At 50.8% G+C, this 19881-nt stretch overlaps 1 protein-coding gene across 1 annotated transcript in view; it reads left to right on the plus strand.

Annotated features, from left to right (window-relative positions):
• The window catches only part of LOC140409427 (proline-serine-threonine phosphatase-interacting protein 2-like), a 147162-nt gene that overhangs the window by 68048 nt on the left and 59233 nt on the right, over positions 1-19881 (plus strand). Inside the window, 2 exon segments of the mRNA XM_072497863.1 lie at positions 648-746; positions 2618-2663. Coding sequence (XP_072353964.1) covers positions 648-746; positions 2618-2663 — 145 coding nt within the window.

The raw sequence follows: 19881 nt of genomic DNA on the forward strand, positions 1-19881 counted from the left end.
AATGTCCCAGTTCAGTGCGAATGTACCTCAGTGACGTACCTGACATTATACCTGTCACTATGGGATTGTACCTCATTGACTGACCTGACATTAATCCTGTCACAGTGGGATTGTTCCTCAGTGACTGACCTGACATTATACCTGTCACTATGGGATTGTACCTCATTGACTGACCTGACATTATACCTGTCACAGTGGGATTGTTCCTCAGTGACTGACCTGACATTATACCTGTCACAGTGGGATTGTTCCTCATTGACTGACCTGACATTATACCTGTCACAGTGGAATTGTTCCTCATTGACTGACTGATACTGTACCTTCACTGTATTCGGAGACTCACCCAGTTGCTGGCATTACACCCATCGTAGTGAAATTCTTCCACTAAACAAATGAAATCCCCATTACAATGGGATAGTCTCACTTCCCTGCATTAAAACATATTATTGTGGGTTTGCAACTCTCTCATGACATTACACCTTGTTATAGAGAGGATTTCCCTCGCTGCCTGATATATCATCCACATTAGTAGGAGAAAGAGAGTAGTTGGTTGCTGAAAGGTATTAAGGTAAATGGATAAGGGTGAGGACTTTCATTCAAAATCTCTGTTTTTTGAATAACTGTTCCTTCTTTTGTATTTATTCTAGTCCAAGAAGACGTACGAGCAAAAGTGTAAGGAAAAGGATGAGGCTGAACAGACACTGAATCGAGGTTCTGGGATGAATAATTCCAAACAGCAAGAGAAAGTAGGAATTCCTCACGGCAGATTATTAAATATTCTACCCTACTGTGTATTTCTTAACCTTTCTGTAGCTACTCTGTTTCAGTTCTTCTTCTACTATTTTACTTTGTATAAGATATTATTGGAGCTTCACTAACTCCTCATCTGACCAGCACAGTGTTCAGCTAAAGAGCAGGTCAGAAAACCAGAAAACAAAGAAAACTTCTCGGGTGAAGAAACATAGAATTTACAGTGCAGAAGGAGGCCATCTGGCCCATCGAGTCTGCACCGGCCCTTGGAAAGAGCACCCTACACAAGCCCACACCTTCACCCCATCCCCGCAACCCACTAACCCCTCCTAACCTTTTTGGCCACTAAGGGCAATTTAGCATGGCCAATCCACCTAACCTGCACCTAATCTTTGGACTGCGGAAGGAAACCGGAGCATCCAAAGGAAACCCACGCAGACACTGGGAGAAAGTGCAAACTCCGCACAGACAGTGACCCAAGCCGGGAATCGAACCTGGGAGTCTGGAGCTGTGAAGCAACTATGCTAACCACTGTGCTGCCGTGGCCCCCAAACACTGAAGCTCCTATCATGAGCAACTGGGCTGTGAGTGATGTATTGATGGTGTACACTGGGCTGTAAGTGCTGTATTGATGTGGTACACTGGGCTATGAGTGCTGTGTTGCTGGGGTACACTTGGTTGTGAGTGCTGTACTTATGGGGTACATTGGGTAGTGGGTGCTGTAATGATGGGCTACACTAGACTGAGTGCTGAATTGATGGGGTACACTGGATTGTGAGTGCTGTGTTGATGCGGTACACTGGGCTGTGAATGCTGTATTGCTGGAATACACAGGGCTGTGAGTGCTGTGTTGATGGGGTACACTGGGCTGTGAATGCTGTATTGCTGGAATACACAGGGCTGTGAGTGCTGTGTTGATGGGTTATGTACCTCCCTTCTACGGCCAGGAGGACAGCAATATATCACCGCAACAAATGCAATTTTGTACCACAGTAACAGTGACATTTTCTTTCTAAAAACAGGGATCAATGTTAATTTCCGAATTTTGGACCATGTAACAAGTAAAAGTTTTAATTTTGATCGGTAATCGAGCCCGACATTACAGCTCCGTTTCCTCCCAGTCCTATTTTTCCAACTTAATTCACCTTTATTTCTTTTTTCTGCAATTCCCTGTTTTGCTTTGGGAGGTAAATGAGAGCACTTTTGTCCATAGAACGCCTTTCATAACCTCAGCAGAGTCCTGAACGCTATAGAGTCAATGAAATGTTGCAAGAAAAGTGGCCGCCAATTGCAACATACCAAGCTTCTCCAACCAGCAATGTTTAACGGCCAGATAATCTGCTTCCTGTGATGTAGATATGTTGATTGAGGGAGAAATATATGCCAGCAAGCTCAGAATAACTCTACCGCTCTTCTTTGTAATTGTACCCTGGGATCTTTTACATCCGTGTGCAAGAGTGTAAGGAGCCTGGGGTTAACATCTCTCCCAAACGATGGCACCTCCAGCAGTGTGGCACTCCCTCTTGAGTCAGAAAGTCATGGGTTCAAGTCTCACTCCAGAGCATAGCAGCCCAGGCAGTACAGTACTGGAGGAGTGCTGCACTGCCGAGGTATCATCACACTGGCCATTGAAGTGCATCCAGTGACACTGTAACCCAGCCAATGATTTCCGGTGCTAAAGAAGGGAGGAAAGCAAAATGACTGGAGAAAGCATGACATCCTTTTTAATTCAGTACCAATCGATACTCTGGCCCAAACCCATGACTGAGAGTCTGATCAGTGGCCCAGCACAAGAATGTTTTAATGTGTGCTGTGATAGTGTGCTGTTTTCTTATATCATTCCATCTGGCAATATTATGTTTTCCAGCTGCAGGCAAAGGCAAACCAGAGTAAACAAAGTGCTGAAGATGCCAGTGAGTGAATCACCAGTAAAATGATTTCAGTGGGGAGGGGATGAGGGGGGGACCTCAGTTACATTGTGCGTGGAAAGCCAGACATAGCAAGTATTGCTCATCAGAAATTATATCGCCTGGATTAAATGTGACCCTGTTTTTCTCTCTTCAGTCAAGTCAAGCATTTTATTAACTTCTCTTGTTTGTCCTTGAGAAGGCTTCGGGTTTTCTTCAACTAATGCTGGTAAGGGTACTTGCACAATGCTCTTGGATAGGGATTAATAAATGACTGTATCCCAGGTTGGGATGGTATGTGACTCTCATAAATAAACACAGCTCCTTACTGAATGGTTCGCATTCAGTACCAGACATTCTCACTGTAAATTCTCCTCCTACTGTTTCATTGAAAAGGAATGGAAGGCTATGGAGATAGGGTGAGAGGAGCCTTGCATAGAGCACAAAAACTGCCACGAACTAGTTGGGCCGAATGGCCAGTTTCTTTGCAATAACATTCTAAATAATTACGGCATTGGTCAGTTAATTACAGTGGAGGGGCTGGCCTCTGGCTTACTCATTGGTGATGTCTGTTGACCGAAAGAGACCCAATTTGTTGGTTGTGTTCCAGAGTCAATGGTTTCACTGAAGCCAGTAATGTTTTGTTTTCTTTTCTGCCCAAATGTCTTTCTCCCCATCTGAAGGCATCGATTCCTGGCGGACAGTAGCACAGTGGTTATCACAGTTGCTTCACAGCTGCAGGGTCCCAGGTTCAATTCCCGGCTTGGGTCACTGTCTGTGCAGAGTCTGCACGTTCTCCCCGTGTCTGCGTGGGTTTCCTCCGGGTACTCCGGTTTCCTCCCACAGTCCAAAGATGTGCAGGTTAGGTGGATTGGCCATGCTAAGTTGCCCTTGGGTTAGGTGGGGTTACTGGGCTACAGGGATGTGTGGGCTTAAGTGGGGTGCTCTTTCCAAGATCCTGTGCAGACTCGATGAGCCGAATGGCCTCCCTCTGCACTGTAAATTCTATGAATTCTATGATTCCTTGCTATGTAAATCTTTCGCATTTCACGAGGGGAATGATCGTTTTTCATGTGCAATCCTTAACATTGAGTCATCAGCCTATTTTACTATTTTGTCAAGGAATGGGGGCATCACTGGCTTGTCAGCATTTGTTGCCCATCCCTAATTACCCTGATCAGAGCAGGGCAGATAAGGTGGGTGCAGGTAAGGATGGCAGACTTTCTGCCTACAAGAACATTCGCGAACGAGATGGGGTTTGACAACAATCGATGCTAGTGATGGTGACCGTGAAACCGAGATTAGCTTTTATATTTTTTTTAATAATCTTTATTGTCACAAGTCGGCTTACATTAACACTGTAATGAAGTTACTGTGAAAAGCCCCCAGTCGCCACATTCCGGCACCTGTTCGGGTACAGAGGGAGAATTCAGAATGTCCAATTCACCTAACAGCACCTCTTTTGGGACTTGTGGGAGGAAAGCAGAGCACCCGGAGGAAACCCACGCAGACACGGGGAGAATGTACAGACTCCGCACAGAGAGTGACCCAAGCCCCAATCGAACCTGGGACCCTGGATTTATTAGTTGAATTTAAATTGCATCAGCTGCTGTGGTGGGATTTCAACCTGTGACCCCAGACCATTAGCCTGGGCCCCTGGATTACTAGTCCAGTGACTGCTACGTTATCATATTCCCTTATAGTGGGGCATCGCAGTCCTCTCATCACTTTATCCGACATCCATCAATAGAAACCATCAGTAATTGGATAGCAATCAAGAAGTTACCCGGTCAATTCTACCCTTCCTGCTTGATGCCAACAGCAGGATTTCTACCACTGCCCAATTATGATCAGCTAACTCAACGTAGAGTGAGGATTGAGCCTATGTCTATCTATCTTGTTTTGAATGGTTCAAATTGACTGGGCTTGGCTGCCACATTATTTATTTTATTTTATTTTTATTTCAGTATTTAGATAGTCCTTTCTTTATAATTGTTTAAACTTATAATTGTTTAAACATTGTATCTTCACTCAGCCGGGATGGTGGGCACACTGGCCAGGATTCTCTGTTCCCCCAACTGCGTCTTCCTGGGCGCCACGTCCTCGCCAGCAGCGGGATTCTCTGTTCCCGCCAACTGGATTTCCCTTTGTGGTCACTCCAGGACGCCGGGAATCACGCGAGCGTGGGCGCGCTGCCGACTAAATGGCGATCCAGCTGACAGAGAATCACGCTGATTGTCTGCTTCTTAGCCTCTGCCTGCCCCCGTAGTGGTCAGGGACATTGCCCGGGTATTGCCCTTTCAACATCTTCTTCTTCTGGTAGGAAGATGCTGCAGCCTCTGCTCACTGCCTCCCTAGTCAACACAGGTGTGTGTTTCGTTCATGGGTAACTAGGGGTGTGTGGAGGCCCTGATGAGACCAATTTTCTGGTGTTGGGAAAGAAGAGGGCGGGCCTCCTTCGTGCCTGGCCCTCTACCCCTCCACACTCCTTTTGCTGGGTCCTGCCAGCCAGGCCCTGCCAACAACCTGGACTTTCCTTAATAATAATAATCCCTTATTATCACAAGTAGGCGTCAATGTAGTTAATGTGAAAAGCCCCTAGTCGCCACATTCCGGCACCTGTTCGGGGAGGCCAGTACGGGAATTGAACCTGTGCTGCTGGCATTGTTCTGCATTACAAGCCAGTTTAGCCCACTGTGCTAAACCAACCCCTTTAAAAGCCTTGATATGGAGATGTTGCCATTGGATTGGGGTGGGCACAGTAAGAAGTCTTACAACACCAGGTTAAAGTCCAACAGGTTTGTTTGGAATCGCTAGGTGGGTTACACAAGCACATATAGATAAAGCCAATGATGCAAGATGATACTTTGAATGCGAAACATGCCAGATCATCGACATGGATATCACCGTTACATGTGAGAACACCACCCACCAGGTACGCGGTACATACTCGTGCGACTCGGCCAACGTTGTCTACCTCATACACTGCAGGAAAGGATGTCCCGAGACCATGCAGATGATGCGACAACGGATGAATGGACATCGCGCGACAATTGCCAGGCAGGAATGTTCCCTTCTAGTCGGGGAACACTTTAGCGGTCAAGGGCATTCAGCCGCTGTACCTGTGGCATGCCAGTGATGGTGACGAATCCTGCTGCCCAGGCATCCTGGTGGACCTGGTCCAGGTTAAAGGTGATATAGTCTGATGCCCAGGTGCAATGGGCATCCATTACAGCGCGAATGCACCTGTGTGCGGGTTTTTGTGATATCCCACACTGCTCTCCACTCGTGCCCTGGAATGATCCAACGGTGTAAAGGTTCAAGTGAAAGTAACTTTAATGGCCTCTGGGAGCAGCTGTCTCCTACAAACCCCCGCTGTGTCAGGAGCACCACCATCTGGCACGGGTGTCTCACAGTCTCCCTGGTGAGCCAGAATCAGCGTCGGCACAGGAGGCTCGCCAGCTCTTTGAAGGATAGGTGCCAATGGTATACACGTGCCCTCGTGCGGCACCTCCTTCACACCTCCTGCTCGGCATGTTGAATGGCTGGCACATGTGTCTCACCAGTTGGCCCCTGTTTTTCTGGGGCAGGCTCCTCTTGTGCAGGGTCTTCCCTAAGCTGGCCCTGCTCGTCCAGCCTCCAGGAGTACACAACACCAGCAGCAGCCAGGTAGTTACCAAGCATAGCTGGCTGTACTCCAATTCATTCTTTGCAGCGGGTTGGGGCGAAGAGACAGAGAATGTTAGCAAGATGAGTGCCAAAATGAGGTGCGTATGGGCCGCGACGGGTAAGAGTTGGATGGAGTCCCCGGGTAGGACGGCTACCAATGCCGTGTCTCTCCTACCCGAGCGTAGTTGACCAGAGGGGGAGTTCCCAGGCAGGGCGGGTCCCAAGCCGTTTCTCCACTGCCTGAGCAACCGACAAGAATGGGCAAGAAATGTAGTCATCGTGGGGGGGCTGCCGTAGTGGTTCTTTCCTTCGAACCAGAAGGGCAGTTACGATCGGGCGTCTGGTACATTAACAAGTCTTTGCAGACAAGCTAGTTCCGCTGAACTAGTGTCTGGCAATAGTGAGTCTCTGTGGGCAAGTCCACAGAGGTATCGGCCGAAAAGGCGCGGGGCCGTGAAAAATGTTTTCCTGTCTGACATACAACATTTAACAAACTTACAAACAACATAAAACATGCTGCAGGTTCCATCAGAATACGGGACACCGTGAATCACATTTGGGCTGGGGTGTAACTAACTGGAGGGAGTGCAGCGTGACTGAAGAAGAAAGGAAGGAGGAGTGAAACAAAAATGAAGTGGCCTTGCTGAGGTAACGCTGCCATGAGAAGTGGTGGGTAAGCGCTCACAGTTTGCATGGGGCAGCTGGGACCTTGTAGCTGCTGTGGGTGGTCTTCTCTTTCATATCTGGGGGCTAGTCTAGCTGGTGGGGGTCTCCTGCAATCTCGGGCGAAGTGTCCTGACTGCCCACAGTTGTAACATGACCCCTGAGGCACATAAGGTGGAGCAGGCTCTCTGGTGCATTGTTTCCTTGGGTGTGGTTCCCTGGGTGGGGGGTCGGGGCTGTTGGTGTCTTTGCTGGTTCGGGGGGCATTTGTGGGCTTATTCCGTTGCAGTTTCAGGGGGGCTTGACATTCTTGTGCGTAATGTCCTAATTGTCCGCAATTGTAACATTCCGGTGGTTTCTGTGGGGGGCTGTTCCTTCCCTCATTTACCCATGCGGGGTTCTGGTGCGTTTTAACTGGATGCATGTCTACCTGCTCTTCCTGCTCTTCCTCGGGCTTCCTAACTGCGGGTTTGTTTTGGACAGACTGCTCCCAGGCGCGGGACAATCTTTTTAAAACCCATTTCTCATTGTGGGCTTCCTCTGAGGAGTCATAATTCGCACAAGCTGTTTGTCCTGCCTCTGTGGCATGGGAGATAAGGGTGCGGGTCCATTTGGCCATGTTGTCTGGGGACAAATGGGCACGGTCTACATCTCCAAAGACTGCTGCAAAGTGGATCCACAGGCGTCCAGCAAACGCTGTGGGGTGCTCGGATTTCTTTTGCCTGCATTTGTTGAGGCCATCTACGGGGTCACCCCGGTTATACCCAATCGCATCCAGGATCGCCGTATGCATTTCTGCAAGGGTGCCTCCTCCTACATTCTGTGGGTCGGGAAGGGCTGCTGCTACTGAAGGGTCTAAACTTAAAACGGTGAGCTTTACATGCTCTCGCTCATCCAGGCCGTACATGGTCGCCTGATGTTTAACTGTGGCAAAGAAATGGTGGGGGTCTGAGGTGGGGAGGAACGGTGTGATCTTATCGCACCTGGAAATCTTTCTGAACTGAAAGCAGCGATTGCAGCTCTGCAATCTGCTTCCGGCACTTTGCGTGATCTAGCGTACTTTGTCTTTGTTCTGTGGTGGCAGCAGGGAGAGCTCTTAACGCTGCCTTTAGGTCACTACACTGTCTCTGTAATGCTTCTACCTGCTTCTCGGTTTCTTCACATACCAGGACTGCACGTTGCGTGTTCTGATAGGCCTTTTCGTATTGAAACTGGAAGCTGCTTAAGTGCGCCAGACAAGACTGGTGTGCCCTTTTGGCATCCTCCACCTCTACATCTTTTGCTGCCAATTTCCTTCTCAATTCTAAATTCTCCTTTTCTACCTCACTTACATCGACCTTACTCATTCGATGTATGCCCTCAACTTCTTTCCGGAGCGTCCTAACGACCTCCTCTGTGCCTCGCAATTGTGCCAAGCAGGACACGATTGTCATCGGCTTGCGAGCTTTCCTTAAGCTCGTTTTGTGGTTCTCGCTCCGCTTCTCCCACCAAGTATGTCCTATACTCCCGGGACCTGATTCCTCATCACAGAATTCATTCCAAAGGGGCCATCCTTTCCCTTTGAGATATTTCCTGATCTCTTCCTCCCAAATGGGACATTGTCCCACTCTACTGCTGCTGGTCGCTGCGCCCGCAAATTCCTCTGGGTTCATTAGGCGCTGCATTGCCTGCATTGCCATCTTTCCTATCCGAATGCTGCTCTTCAAATATGGGACAGGGGTATTAAGGTGGTGCTGTAAACACGGGTACGGCTTTCGCTACTTTCCGATATACAAACTTCCGACAGTTTTGTCGCAACAAACAAAATCTATCAGTTTTACCTTATCGCCCTGTTAGTTACGCATACATACACACACTTCCGAATTATGAGAATTGATCAGAACTGCTTGAACACTTGTGGTTTTCTGTTTCCAATTGGATCTCGAATTCAAATACTGGGTTCTCCCGGAGTGGTTTTCCGCTTCTAGATCGGGTTCCGTCAGGATGTCGCCAAATAATGTTGCTAACTTTGCCTTAGTTTAATTGCTCTATTTTATTACCTTTGCTCTCGAGTCGCCAGGTATCTTTATGATACCGCCACGAGGTTCAAGTCCGAGTAATGATCAATAATCCAATACACCGATTAGTAAGGTTTAAATCAAAGCACATTTATTATACACCGTAATCGCTACTCATGCACAAATTCTACGTCTAAGCTACTTCTACAACTAACAGGCCTATACTTAACTTTGAACTGGCCCACCAGGCCAGGGAAACAAATGGCCTTTCGTTCGGGTTCTGAGCCTGCGGGATTCGAAGTTGGTACAGATTGGTAGCTAGGAGCGCCTATCTCGTAGCAAGCGTTGATTTAAGACTTACGATTTCGATCTTCACTGCTCTGGTCACGGTCAATGTTGGTTCGTTGTTGCTGGGTGACCCGGGCGAAGAGGTGGAGAAGAAGAGAGCGATTTGAACTTGGGGCTCAATTCTTATAGTCCCCAGGAGCTTCCCACCTTTCGGGGCGGACCATGTACCTGGTCCCAAATGATTGGACTTTGTCCCAATCGCTTGGTTCGATTTTCTCCAATGCTGAAGCGGTTCCCTGACCGATGGGCGGTCTTGAGGTGCTCGTTCACCTCCTTTTGTGTAGGCTCCTGCTGGCGCCGAAGAGTCTGGTTTTGCTTTGTGTGTCTAAATGTTGCTTATTGTTCCCGGGGATTGCTCATTAGTATGCAGATGGCTGGTGTTTTGTTATGCTGATGGTTGCTGGTATCGATAGTGTCTGGCCTTTCCAGAGGTAAATACACAGCCAACCTGCAGCTGCTGGTTTTTGTCTTGTTGGCTGACTTTCCCATCAGCCTTTGCCGTTCGCCATTTTGAATCGGGAGTTGGCCATTTTAAGTGGCTACAGCGGGTCTTGTCCGCATAGTTAGGGACCCACTGGACGTAGTACGAGAAGAAGCCCAGGCATCGTTTGAGGGCATTGGGGCAGTGGGAAAGGGGGCGCATGCGATCGGGGTTGAGGCCTATAACTCCGTTCTGGACCACATAGCTGAGGATGGCTAATCGGTTTCTGCTGAACACGCACTTCTCCTTGTTGTAGGTTAGGTTGAGGAGTTTAGCGGTGTGGAGGAATTTGGAAAGGTTAGCGTCGTGGTCCCGCTGGTCGTGGCTGCAGATGGTGACATTATTCAGGTACGGGAAGGTGGCCCGCAGTCCGTACCGGTCAACCATCCGGTCCATCTCCCGTTGGAAGACCGAGACCCCGTTAGTGACGCCAAAGGGAACCCTATGGAAGTGGTAAAGGCGGCCATCCGCTTCAAACGCGTGTACGGGCGGTCCGCCTTGCGAATGGGGAGGTGGTGGTAGGCAGATTTTAGGTCCACTGTCGAGAAGACCCGGTACTGTGCAATCTGATTGGCCATATCAGATATGCGTGAGAGGGGGTACGCGTCGAGCTGCGTGTACCGATTGATGGTCTGACTATAGTCCACGACCAGCCTGTTTTTCTCCCCAGTTTTCACAACTACCACTTGGGCTCTCCAGGGGCTGTTGCTGGCCTCGATAATACCTTCCCGTAGCAGCCGCTGGACCTCAGACCTGATGAAGGTCCTGTCCTGGGCGCTGTACCGTCTGCTCCTGGTGGCGACGGATTTGCAATCCGGGCTGGGGTTTGCAAACAGAGAAGGCGGGTCGACCTTAAGGGTCGTGAGACTGCAGACAGTAAGGGGTGGTAGGGGCCCGCTAAATTTCAGGGTTAGGCTCTGGAGGTTGCACTGGAAGTCCAGGCCGAGTAGCAAGGCAGCGCAGAGATTGGGGAGGACGTAGAGCCGGAAGCCGCTGAACTCTACGCCCTGGATGGTGAGGGCGACGGTGCAGTACCCCCGGATCGCCACGGAGTGGGATCCGGAGGCCAGGGAGATTTTCTGGTTACTGGGTGTACCGTGAGGGAGCAGCGCCTTACCGTATTGGGGTGGTTGAAGCTCTCAGTGCTCCCGGAGTCCAGAAGGCAGGATATCTTGTGCCCGTCGACCTTCACTGTCGGCGACGCGGTCGCGAGGTTTTGTGGTCGGGACTGGTCGATCGTGATGGAGGCGAGACACGGCTGGTCGGCGGCGGTTGCAGGCGATGAGTGGCCCAATGAGGTGGCCGACGAGCAGGGGTCCTGAGGCGGGGAAGATGGTGACGTCCAGGGACCGCACGTGTCCTGAGGCAAGCAAGATGGCGGCACCCACGGGCCGCACGTGTTGTGAGACGAGCAAGATGGCGGCGACCACGGGCCGCATGTGGTCTGATGCGAGGAAGATGGCGGCGCCCACGGGTCGCACGTGGGGGGTGCAGGGACAATGGCGGCGATCGAGTGGGCCTGGCACACAGCAGCGAAATGTCCTTTCTTCCCGCAGGCCTTGCAGTGCGCGCTCCGTGCCGGGCAGCGCTGCCGGGGGTGTTTTGTCTGTCCGCAGAAGTAGCACTTGGGTCCCCCGGGGTCTTCGCTGGCGGGGTCCACGATGCCCAGGAGGGGTGGGACTGTGAGCGAGATCGCTAGTTTCTTGGTCGCCACGAGGTCGAGGGTAGCCCCTTCTAAGAGGCGCAGGCAGATGTAGGTCGGCCCTATGCCCATAACGAACGCGTCTCTGACTAGCAGGTCAGAATGTTCAACGGTCGAAACGGCCTGGCAATCGCAGTCTCTCACCAGGGCGTGCAGGGCACGCCAGAAATGTTCCACAGACTCACCGGGGAGTTGATGCCGTGTGGACAGGAGGTACCTGGCGTAGATTTTGTTGGTCTGCTGAGTGTAGTTCTCCTTCAGTAGTGCCATGGCCTCAGCGTAGGTTGGCGCATCCCGGATGAGGGGAAAGATATCGGAGCTCAGCCGTGTGTAAAGGATCTGGAGGTTCTGTGCCTCTGAGGGTGGTTCAGTCGCAGATCCGATGTACGCTTCAAAGCAAGCTCGCCAGTGTGCGAAGGCAGACGTGGCATTGTCTGCTTGAGGGTGCAGCTGCAGGCGATCAGGCTTGATGCGGAGATCCATCGTTGTAAACTCTGTGTAATAAATTGATGCACTATCAATTACAACAAGACAAGAGTAGAGTGTAATTGAGGCTTTATTACGGAGAGGTGTGTAGCCTCCCAGAGTTGCTGCCGAAATGGCTGCAGCTCGGAGAGCCCACACATTTATACTCCATCTACTGGGCGAAGCCAGCAGACAGGGATCTACCCCCGTACCTGTAGTACAGGTGCCTTACTGTAATACCCCTCGTATGCGGTATATACAATACAACAGTGGTGACTACCACAGAGAGATTCCAAGAGGTCCAACAGCCAGTCTGCAACTTTGGGTGGTGCTGCTGACCGCCAGCCGAACAGGATTCTACGGCGGGCGATCAGGGAGGCAAATGCAAGGGCGTCCGCCCTCCTCCCCAGGAATAGATCTGGCTGGTCTGATACCCCGAAGACTGCCACTTTCAGGCATGGCTCCACCCTCATCCCCACCACTTTGGATATTGTCTCGAAGAAGGCTGTCCAGTACTCCACAAGTCTGGGGAAGACCTGAACATGTGGTTGGCCGGGCCTCCTTGGCACTGTTCACATCTGTCCTCTACCTCCGGGAAGAACCTACTCATACGAGTTCTTGTTAAGTGGGCTCTATGTACCACTTTTAGTTGCGTCAGGCTGAGCCTTGCACACGTGAAGGTGGAGTTGACCCTATGCAGTGCTTCGCTCCAGAGTCCCCACCCTATTTCAATCCCCAGGTCATCCTCCCATTTCTTTCTTGTTGCGTCCAGTACAGTGTTGGCCCTTTCTACCAGTCGGTCATACATGTCGCTACAGTTTCCTTTATCTAGTATGCTTGCATCCAGTATCTCTTCCAGTAATGTCTGTTGTGGCGGTTGTGGGTACATCCTTGTCTCCTTTCGTAGGAATATTTTGTGTTGCAGGTACCTTAGCTCGTTCCCCCTGGCTAGCTGGAATTTCTCTATCAGTTCGTCCAGTGTTGCGATCCTGCCGTCCGTGTGTAGGTCCCTGACTGTCCGTGTCCCTCCGTCCTGTCCCCACTTTTTAAAGGTGGCGTCAGTCAGCGCTGGTGTGGACCTGCGGTTGTTGCAGATGGGAGCTTTGTCCCGACATTTTGGTCAGGCCAAATTGCTCAATCACTACTCACATTTGGCAGGTCCTTCGGGTGGAGCCCAGTGGTTCCTCATCTCCGTGGTTTCCGCATGTCTCTGCGTGGGGGACCGATCTGTCATCGGCCTCACCAGTCACCTCCACGGTAGCATAGTGGTTAGCACAGTTGCATCGCAGCTCCAGAGTCCCAGGTTCGATTTCCGGCTTGGGTCACTGTCTGTGTGGAGCCTGCTCGTTCTCCCCGTGGCTGCGTGGGTTTCCTCCGGGTGCTCCAGTTTCCTCCCACAGTCCAAAGATGTGCAGATTAGGTGGATCGGCTCTTCTAAATTGCCCTTGGTGTCCAAAAAGGTTAGGTGGGGTTACTGGGTTACGGGGATAGGGTGGAGGTATGGGGCCTAAGTAGGGTGCTCTTTCCAAGGGCCGGTGCAGACCCGATGGGCTGAATGTCCTCCTTCTGCACTGTAAATTCTATGGTCTATGGAAACTCCCTGAAAAACCCGCCACAAATTAACTTGAAATATTTTGAGAGAATTACGCCCTCTGCCTCCACCCCCGTTTCAGGAAAGTTCCAAAGACTTGCGGCCCCCTGAGAGAAAAGATTCCTTCTCATTTCTGTCATAAATGGGCAACCCTTTATTTTTAAACAGCGACCCCGAGTTCTAGAGTCTCCCACATCCCCCCCCTGTCACGACCTCTCAGGATCTGAGGGGCTATGGTCCAGCTATCAGCCTGCGTGCAGGTGGATGGTAAATTCCTCCTCATCCTATCGGTGCAATCTCACAAATTTACATCGCAGCTTAAATAATTTGGAGCGATGAATCACGAACAATGTCCCCAGAGATGGCTCAATAGTGATTAGCAAGTGTCAATTTTCTCTGCCCCCATCTCCCCTCACCCAGGCACCTTTCATCAGTGGTTCTGCTGAGATCAACTACTGACTCGGGATTGACCCTGTGACCCTTCTGCTTTGTATGACTCAGCTGAGCTCCCAAGGACGGGATTTTCCATATGAGCAATTATTTGATTTGTGCTGCATCTGGGCTCTTTGCACGCTCAAGTGAAGTTGCTTTCCTAACAGCTGAATGAATCAGAATAGCTTATTTATTGGCACTGCCTGTTTGGAAGATTCCCAGCATCCATCAGCCCAAATGAAACGTCGCTTCCTCGCTCTTTTTCTTTGGACTGTTTCCAATCATTTTCTGTTTTGCTCACTTACGATGTAAAGGTGCAAATCTTCCTTTTCTGGAGACGAGCTTCGAATAAAGGTCAAAAAACAAGAACATTGAGCATGGGCTGTTGTCAAAATACCAATGTGGCAAATGGCACTTGTGATTTTATGAAAAATGAAAATCGCTTATTGTCACAAGTAGGCTTCAAATGAAGTTACTGTGAAAAGCCCCTAGTCGCCACATTCCGGCGCCTGTTCGGGGAGGCTGTTACGGGATTTTGTGTGCAAGCACTGCTTCAGGCGAGTGGCCGAGGTGCAGTTAACACCGAGTTTGCTGGCTGATTCATTGCTAGCTTCACAAAAACAGCACCTCGCTATCTGCCGCATCATTGATCGGTGTGAAGTTGCTGTATTTGTGCACCAAAAACTAATTAAACTCACCACAGAAAATTAAGTTCTCTATTTCAGTCCAAGTGCCCTTTTAACAATGTCATATGTTAACTGTTGCCGCTCCTCCTCGCTGGCACTAAAAATGAACTCTTCTAAGCGTGCGGTTTCAGTCCCTTAGCCTTTAATTGCTTTGGCAGATTTAAAAAATATAATTTTGAAATGAACATTTCTGCCACTCTTTCTGTCCCTTTCTCTGTCAATCCGATATTTCTTTGCCTTTCATTTCTGTTTATGTAGCTGATAAAGTCATCTTCACCGATTAACACTTCCCTCTCGTTCATCGTGCTGGTTATTTCACTGTCCTTCCATCTGATTGGTTAAGAAGTTGTTTGTCGACTTCCGGGTGCGGCGATGACCAGTTGAGTCGCACGTTTCGGCAGCTCCCGGTGAAACGGACTTTTGGGCTCTTGATAGGAGCCCCAACAGCAATTTTGACGGCTAAAAACACTGTGCGGTAAACCAGAAGGGAATCCCCCCTGGATACGGATGGAAAAAGGAGGAGAAAGTGGCCGGATTGCAGTGGATCCTTTAGAACAGCGGCAAGGAAGGCAAGCAAAAACCAAGATGGCGTCGGAAGGTGGCAGTTTAACATGGGGCCCTGAACAACAAGAGTTCTTGAAATGCTGTGTGGAAGAGCTCAAAAAGGAGATGAAGAAAGAGCTGTTGGCCCCGATACTACAGGCGATCGAAGGGCTAAAGGAGGAACAAAAGACCCAGGAGCGGGAACTTCGGGTCGTGAAGGCAAAGGCAGCCGAGAATGAGGACGACATACAGGGCCTGGTGGTGAAGACGGAGACGCATGAGGCACATCAGAAACGATGTGTGGAAAGGTTGGAGGCACTGGAGAACAACGCAAGGAGGAACAACCTGAGGATTCTTGGTCTTCCTGAAGGTGCGGAGGGAGCGGACGTCGGGGCATATGTGAGCACAATGCTGCACTCGTTAATGGGAGCGGAGGCCCCGGCGGGTCCGTTGGAGGTGGAGGGAGCATACCGAGTGATGGCGCGAGGACCGAGAGCAGGAGAAATTCCCAGGGCCATAGTGGTGAGATTCCTCCGTTTTAAGGATAGAGAAATGGTCCTTAGATGGGCAAAGAAAACTCGGAGCAGTAAATGGGAGAACGCGGTGATCCGCGTTTATCAAGACTGGAGTGCGGAGGTGGCGAGAAGGAGGGCGAGCTTTAATCGGGCCAAGGCGGTGCTTCATAAAAAGAAGATAAAATTTGGAATGCTGCAACCGGCAAGACTGTGGGTCACATATCGAGGGAGGCACCACTACTTTGAGACGGCGGATGAAGCGTGGACTTTTATGGTGGAAGAAAAACTGGAATGAGCGGGTTATTAAAAAGAACGTTTGAACAAAGTGGTGGGGCGAATGTGGGGGGCGAAGAGGGGGGTTAAAAAGGGGGGAAAGAGGAGTTTTATGTACTAATCCTGCGATGTGGTAACTTTTCTCTCTTCCACAGGTGGTGATGGGGGGAGGAGGGGAGGTGGAGGAGATGGGGCGTTGGCCATTGGGGGCGGGGCCAAGGGAGATGCGCGGGCTTGGCTCCCGCGCTATGATAATCATGGCGGGAATAGAGAAGCAGGAGGAAGGGGGCGTCGCACGGTGCGAGCCGAGGTCACGGGGGGAAGCCGAGGTCGGCCAGAGTTTGCTGACTTCTGGGAGCAACATGGGGGGAGTAATTACGCTAGCGGGGGATCTAGCGGGGGGGGGTGGGAGGGGGGAATTACTGGGTTGCTGCTGCTGGGGAGAGGGGGGAGCTGGTATGGGAGGGGATGGGCGGGGGGGCACCGCCTGGGGGAGATACAGCTGCGTGGGAATCGGGTGAGGAGCTGGAAAAAGGGGATGGCTAATCGACAAGGGGGGGGGGGATAGGAAGCCCCCCAACCCGGCTGATCACGTGGAACGTGAGAGGGCTGAACGGGCCGATAAAGAGGGCACGGGTACTCGCACACCTTAAGAAACTTAAGGCAGATGTGGTTATGTTACAGGAAACGCACCTGAAACTGATAGACCAGGTTAGGCTACGCAAAGGATGGGTGGGGCAGGTGTTCCATTCGGGGCTAGATGCGAAAAACAGGGGGGTGGCTATATTAGTGGGGAAGCGGGTAATGTTCGAGGCAAAGACTATAGTGGCGGATAACGGGGGCAGATACGTGATGGTGAGTGGCAAACTACAGGGGGAGACGGTGGTTTTGGTAAACGTATATGCCCCGAACTGGGATGATGCCAATTTTATGAGGCGGATGCTAGGACGCATTCCGGACCTAGAGATGGGAAAGCTGATAATGGGGGGAGATTTTAATACGGTGTTGGAACCAGGGCTGGATAGGTCGAAGTCCAGGACTGGAAGGAGGCCGGCAGCAGCCAAGGTACTTAAAGATTTTATGGAGCAGATGGGAGGTGTAGACCCGTGGAGATTTAGCAGACCTAGGAGTAAGGAGTTCTCGTTTTTCTCCTATGTCCATAAAGTCTACTCGCGAATAGACTTTTTTGTGCTGGGAAGGGCGTTGATCCCGAAGGTGAGGGGAACGGAGTATACGGCTATAGCCATTTCGGATCACGCTCCACACTGGATAGACTTGGAGATAGGGGAGGAAACAGGAGGGCGCCCACCCTGGAGAATGGACATGGGACTAATAGCAGATGAGGGGGTGTGTCTAAGGGTGAGGGGGTGCATTGAAAAGTACTTGGAACTCAATGATAATGGGGAGGTCCAGATGGGAGTGGTCTGGGAGGCACTGAAGGCGGTGGTTAGAGGGGAGCTGATATCAATAAGGGCACATAAAGGGAAGCAGGAGAGTAAGGAACGGGAGCGGTTGCTGCAAGAACTTTTGAGGGTGGACAGACAATATGCGGAAGCACCGGAGGAGGGACTGTACAGGGAAAGGCAAAGGCTACATGTAGAATTTGACTTGCTGACTACGGGCAATGCAGAGGCACAATGGAGGAAGGCACAGGGTGTACAGTACGAATATGGGGAGAAGGCGAGCAGGTTGCTGGCACACCAATTGAGGAAAAGGGGAGAGCGAGGGAATTAGGGGGAGTGAGGGATGAGGAAGGAGAGATGGAGCGGGGAGCGGAGAGAGTGAATGGAGTGTTCAAGACATTTTATAAAAAATTATATGAAGCTCAACCCCCGGATGGGAGGGAGAGAATGATGGGCTTTTTGGATCGGCTGGAATTTCCCAAGGTGGAAGAGCAGGAAAGGGTGGGACTGGGAGCACAGATCGAGGTAGAAGAAGTGGTGTAAGGAATTAGAAGCATGCAGGCGGGAAAGGCCCCGGGACCAGATGGATTCCCAGTCGAATTCTATAGAACATATGTGGACTTGCTCGCCCCAGTATTGACGAGGACCTTTAATGAGGCAAAGGAAATGGGACCACTGCCCCCGACTATGTCTGAAGCAACGATATCGCTTCTCTTAAAGAAGGAAAAGGACCCGCTACAATGCGGGTCCTATAGACCTATTTCCCTCCTAAATGTAGATGCCAAGATCCTGGCCAAGGTAATGGCAATGAGAATAGAGGAATGTGTCCCGGGGGTGGTCCACGAGGACCAAACTGGGTTTGTGAAGGGGAGACAGCTGAACACGAATATACGGAGGCTGTTAGGGGTAATGATGATGCCCCCACCAGAGGGGGAAACGGAGATAGTAGTGGCGATGGATGCCGAGAAAGCATTTGATAGAGTGGAGTGGGATTATTTGTGGGAGGTGTTGAGGAGATTTGGTTTTGGAGAGGGGTATGTTAGATGGGTGCAGCTGTTGTATAGGGCCCCGATGGCGAGCGTGGTCACGAATGGACGGGGATCTGCATATTTTCGGCTCCATAGAGGGACAAGGCAGGGATGCCCTCTGTCCCCATTATTGTTTGCACTGGCGATTGAGCCCCTGGCGATAGCGTTGAGGGGTTCCAAGAAGTGGAGGGGAGTACTTAGAGGAGGAGAAGAACACCGGGTATCTTTGTATGCGGACGATTTGCTACTATACGTGGCAGACCCGGCGGAGGGGATGCCAGAAATAATGCGGATACTTGGGGAGTTTGGGGATTTTTCAGGGTATAAATTGAACATGGGGAAAAGTGAGTTGTTTGTGGTGCATCCAGGGGAGCAGAGTAGAGAAATAGAGGACCTACCGTTGAGGAAGGTAACAAGGGACTTTCGTTACATGGGGATCCAGATAGCCAAGAATTGGGGCACATTGCATAGATTAAATTTAACGCGGTTGGTGGAACAAATGGAGGAGGATTTCAAGAGATGGGATATGGTATCCCTGTCACTGGCAGGGAGGGTGCAGGCGGTTAAGATGGTGGTCCTCCCGAGATTCCTCTTTGTGTTTCAGTGCCTCCCGGTGGTGATCACGAAGGCTTTTTTTCAAAGGATTGAAAAGAGCATCATGTGTTTTGTGTGGGCCGGGAAGACCCCGAGAGTGAGGAAGGGATCCTTACAGCGTAGCAGGGATAGGGGGGGCTGGCACTACCGAGCCTAAGTGAGTATTATTGGGCCGCTAATATTTCAATGGTGAGTAAGTGGATGGGAGAGCAGGAGGGAGCGGCGTGGAAGAGATTAGAGAGGGCGTCCTGTAGGGGGACTAGCCTACAGGCTATGGTGACAGCCCCATTGCCGTTCTCACCGAGGAACTACACCACAAGCCCGGTGGTGGTGGCTACGCTGAAGATTTGGGGACAGTGGAGACGGCATAGGGGAAAGACTGGAGCCTTGGGGGGGTCCCCGATAAGAAACAACCATAGGTTTGCCCCAAGGGGAATGGATGGGGGATATGGAATGTGGCAAAGAGCAGGAATAACGCAACTGAAAGATCTGTTTGTGAATGGGAAGTTTGCGAGTCTGGGAGCGCTGACCGAGAAATATGGGTTGCCCCAAGGGAATGCATTCAGGTATATGCAACTGAGGGCTTTTGCGAGGCAACAGGTGAGGGAATTCCCGCAGCTCCCGACACAAGAGGTGCAGGACAGAATGATCTCAAAGACATGGGTGGGGGATGGTAAGGTGTCAGATATATATAGGGAAATGAGGGACGAAGGGGAGACTATGGTAGATGAACTAAAAGGGAAATGGGAAGAAGAGCTGGGGGAGGAGATCGAGGAGGGGCTGTGGGCAGATGCCCTAAGCAGGGTAAACTCGTCGTCCTCGTGTGCCAGGCTA

The sequence above is a fragment of the Scyliorhinus torazame genome, chromosome 3 (assembly GCF_047496885.1).
Source record: "Scyliorhinus torazame isolate Kashiwa2021f chromosome 3, sScyTor2.1, whole genome shotgun sequence".
Classification (NCBI taxonomy): domain Eukaryota; kingdom Metazoa; phylum Chordata; class Chondrichthyes; order Carcharhiniformes; family Scyliorhinidae; genus Scyliorhinus; species Scyliorhinus torazame.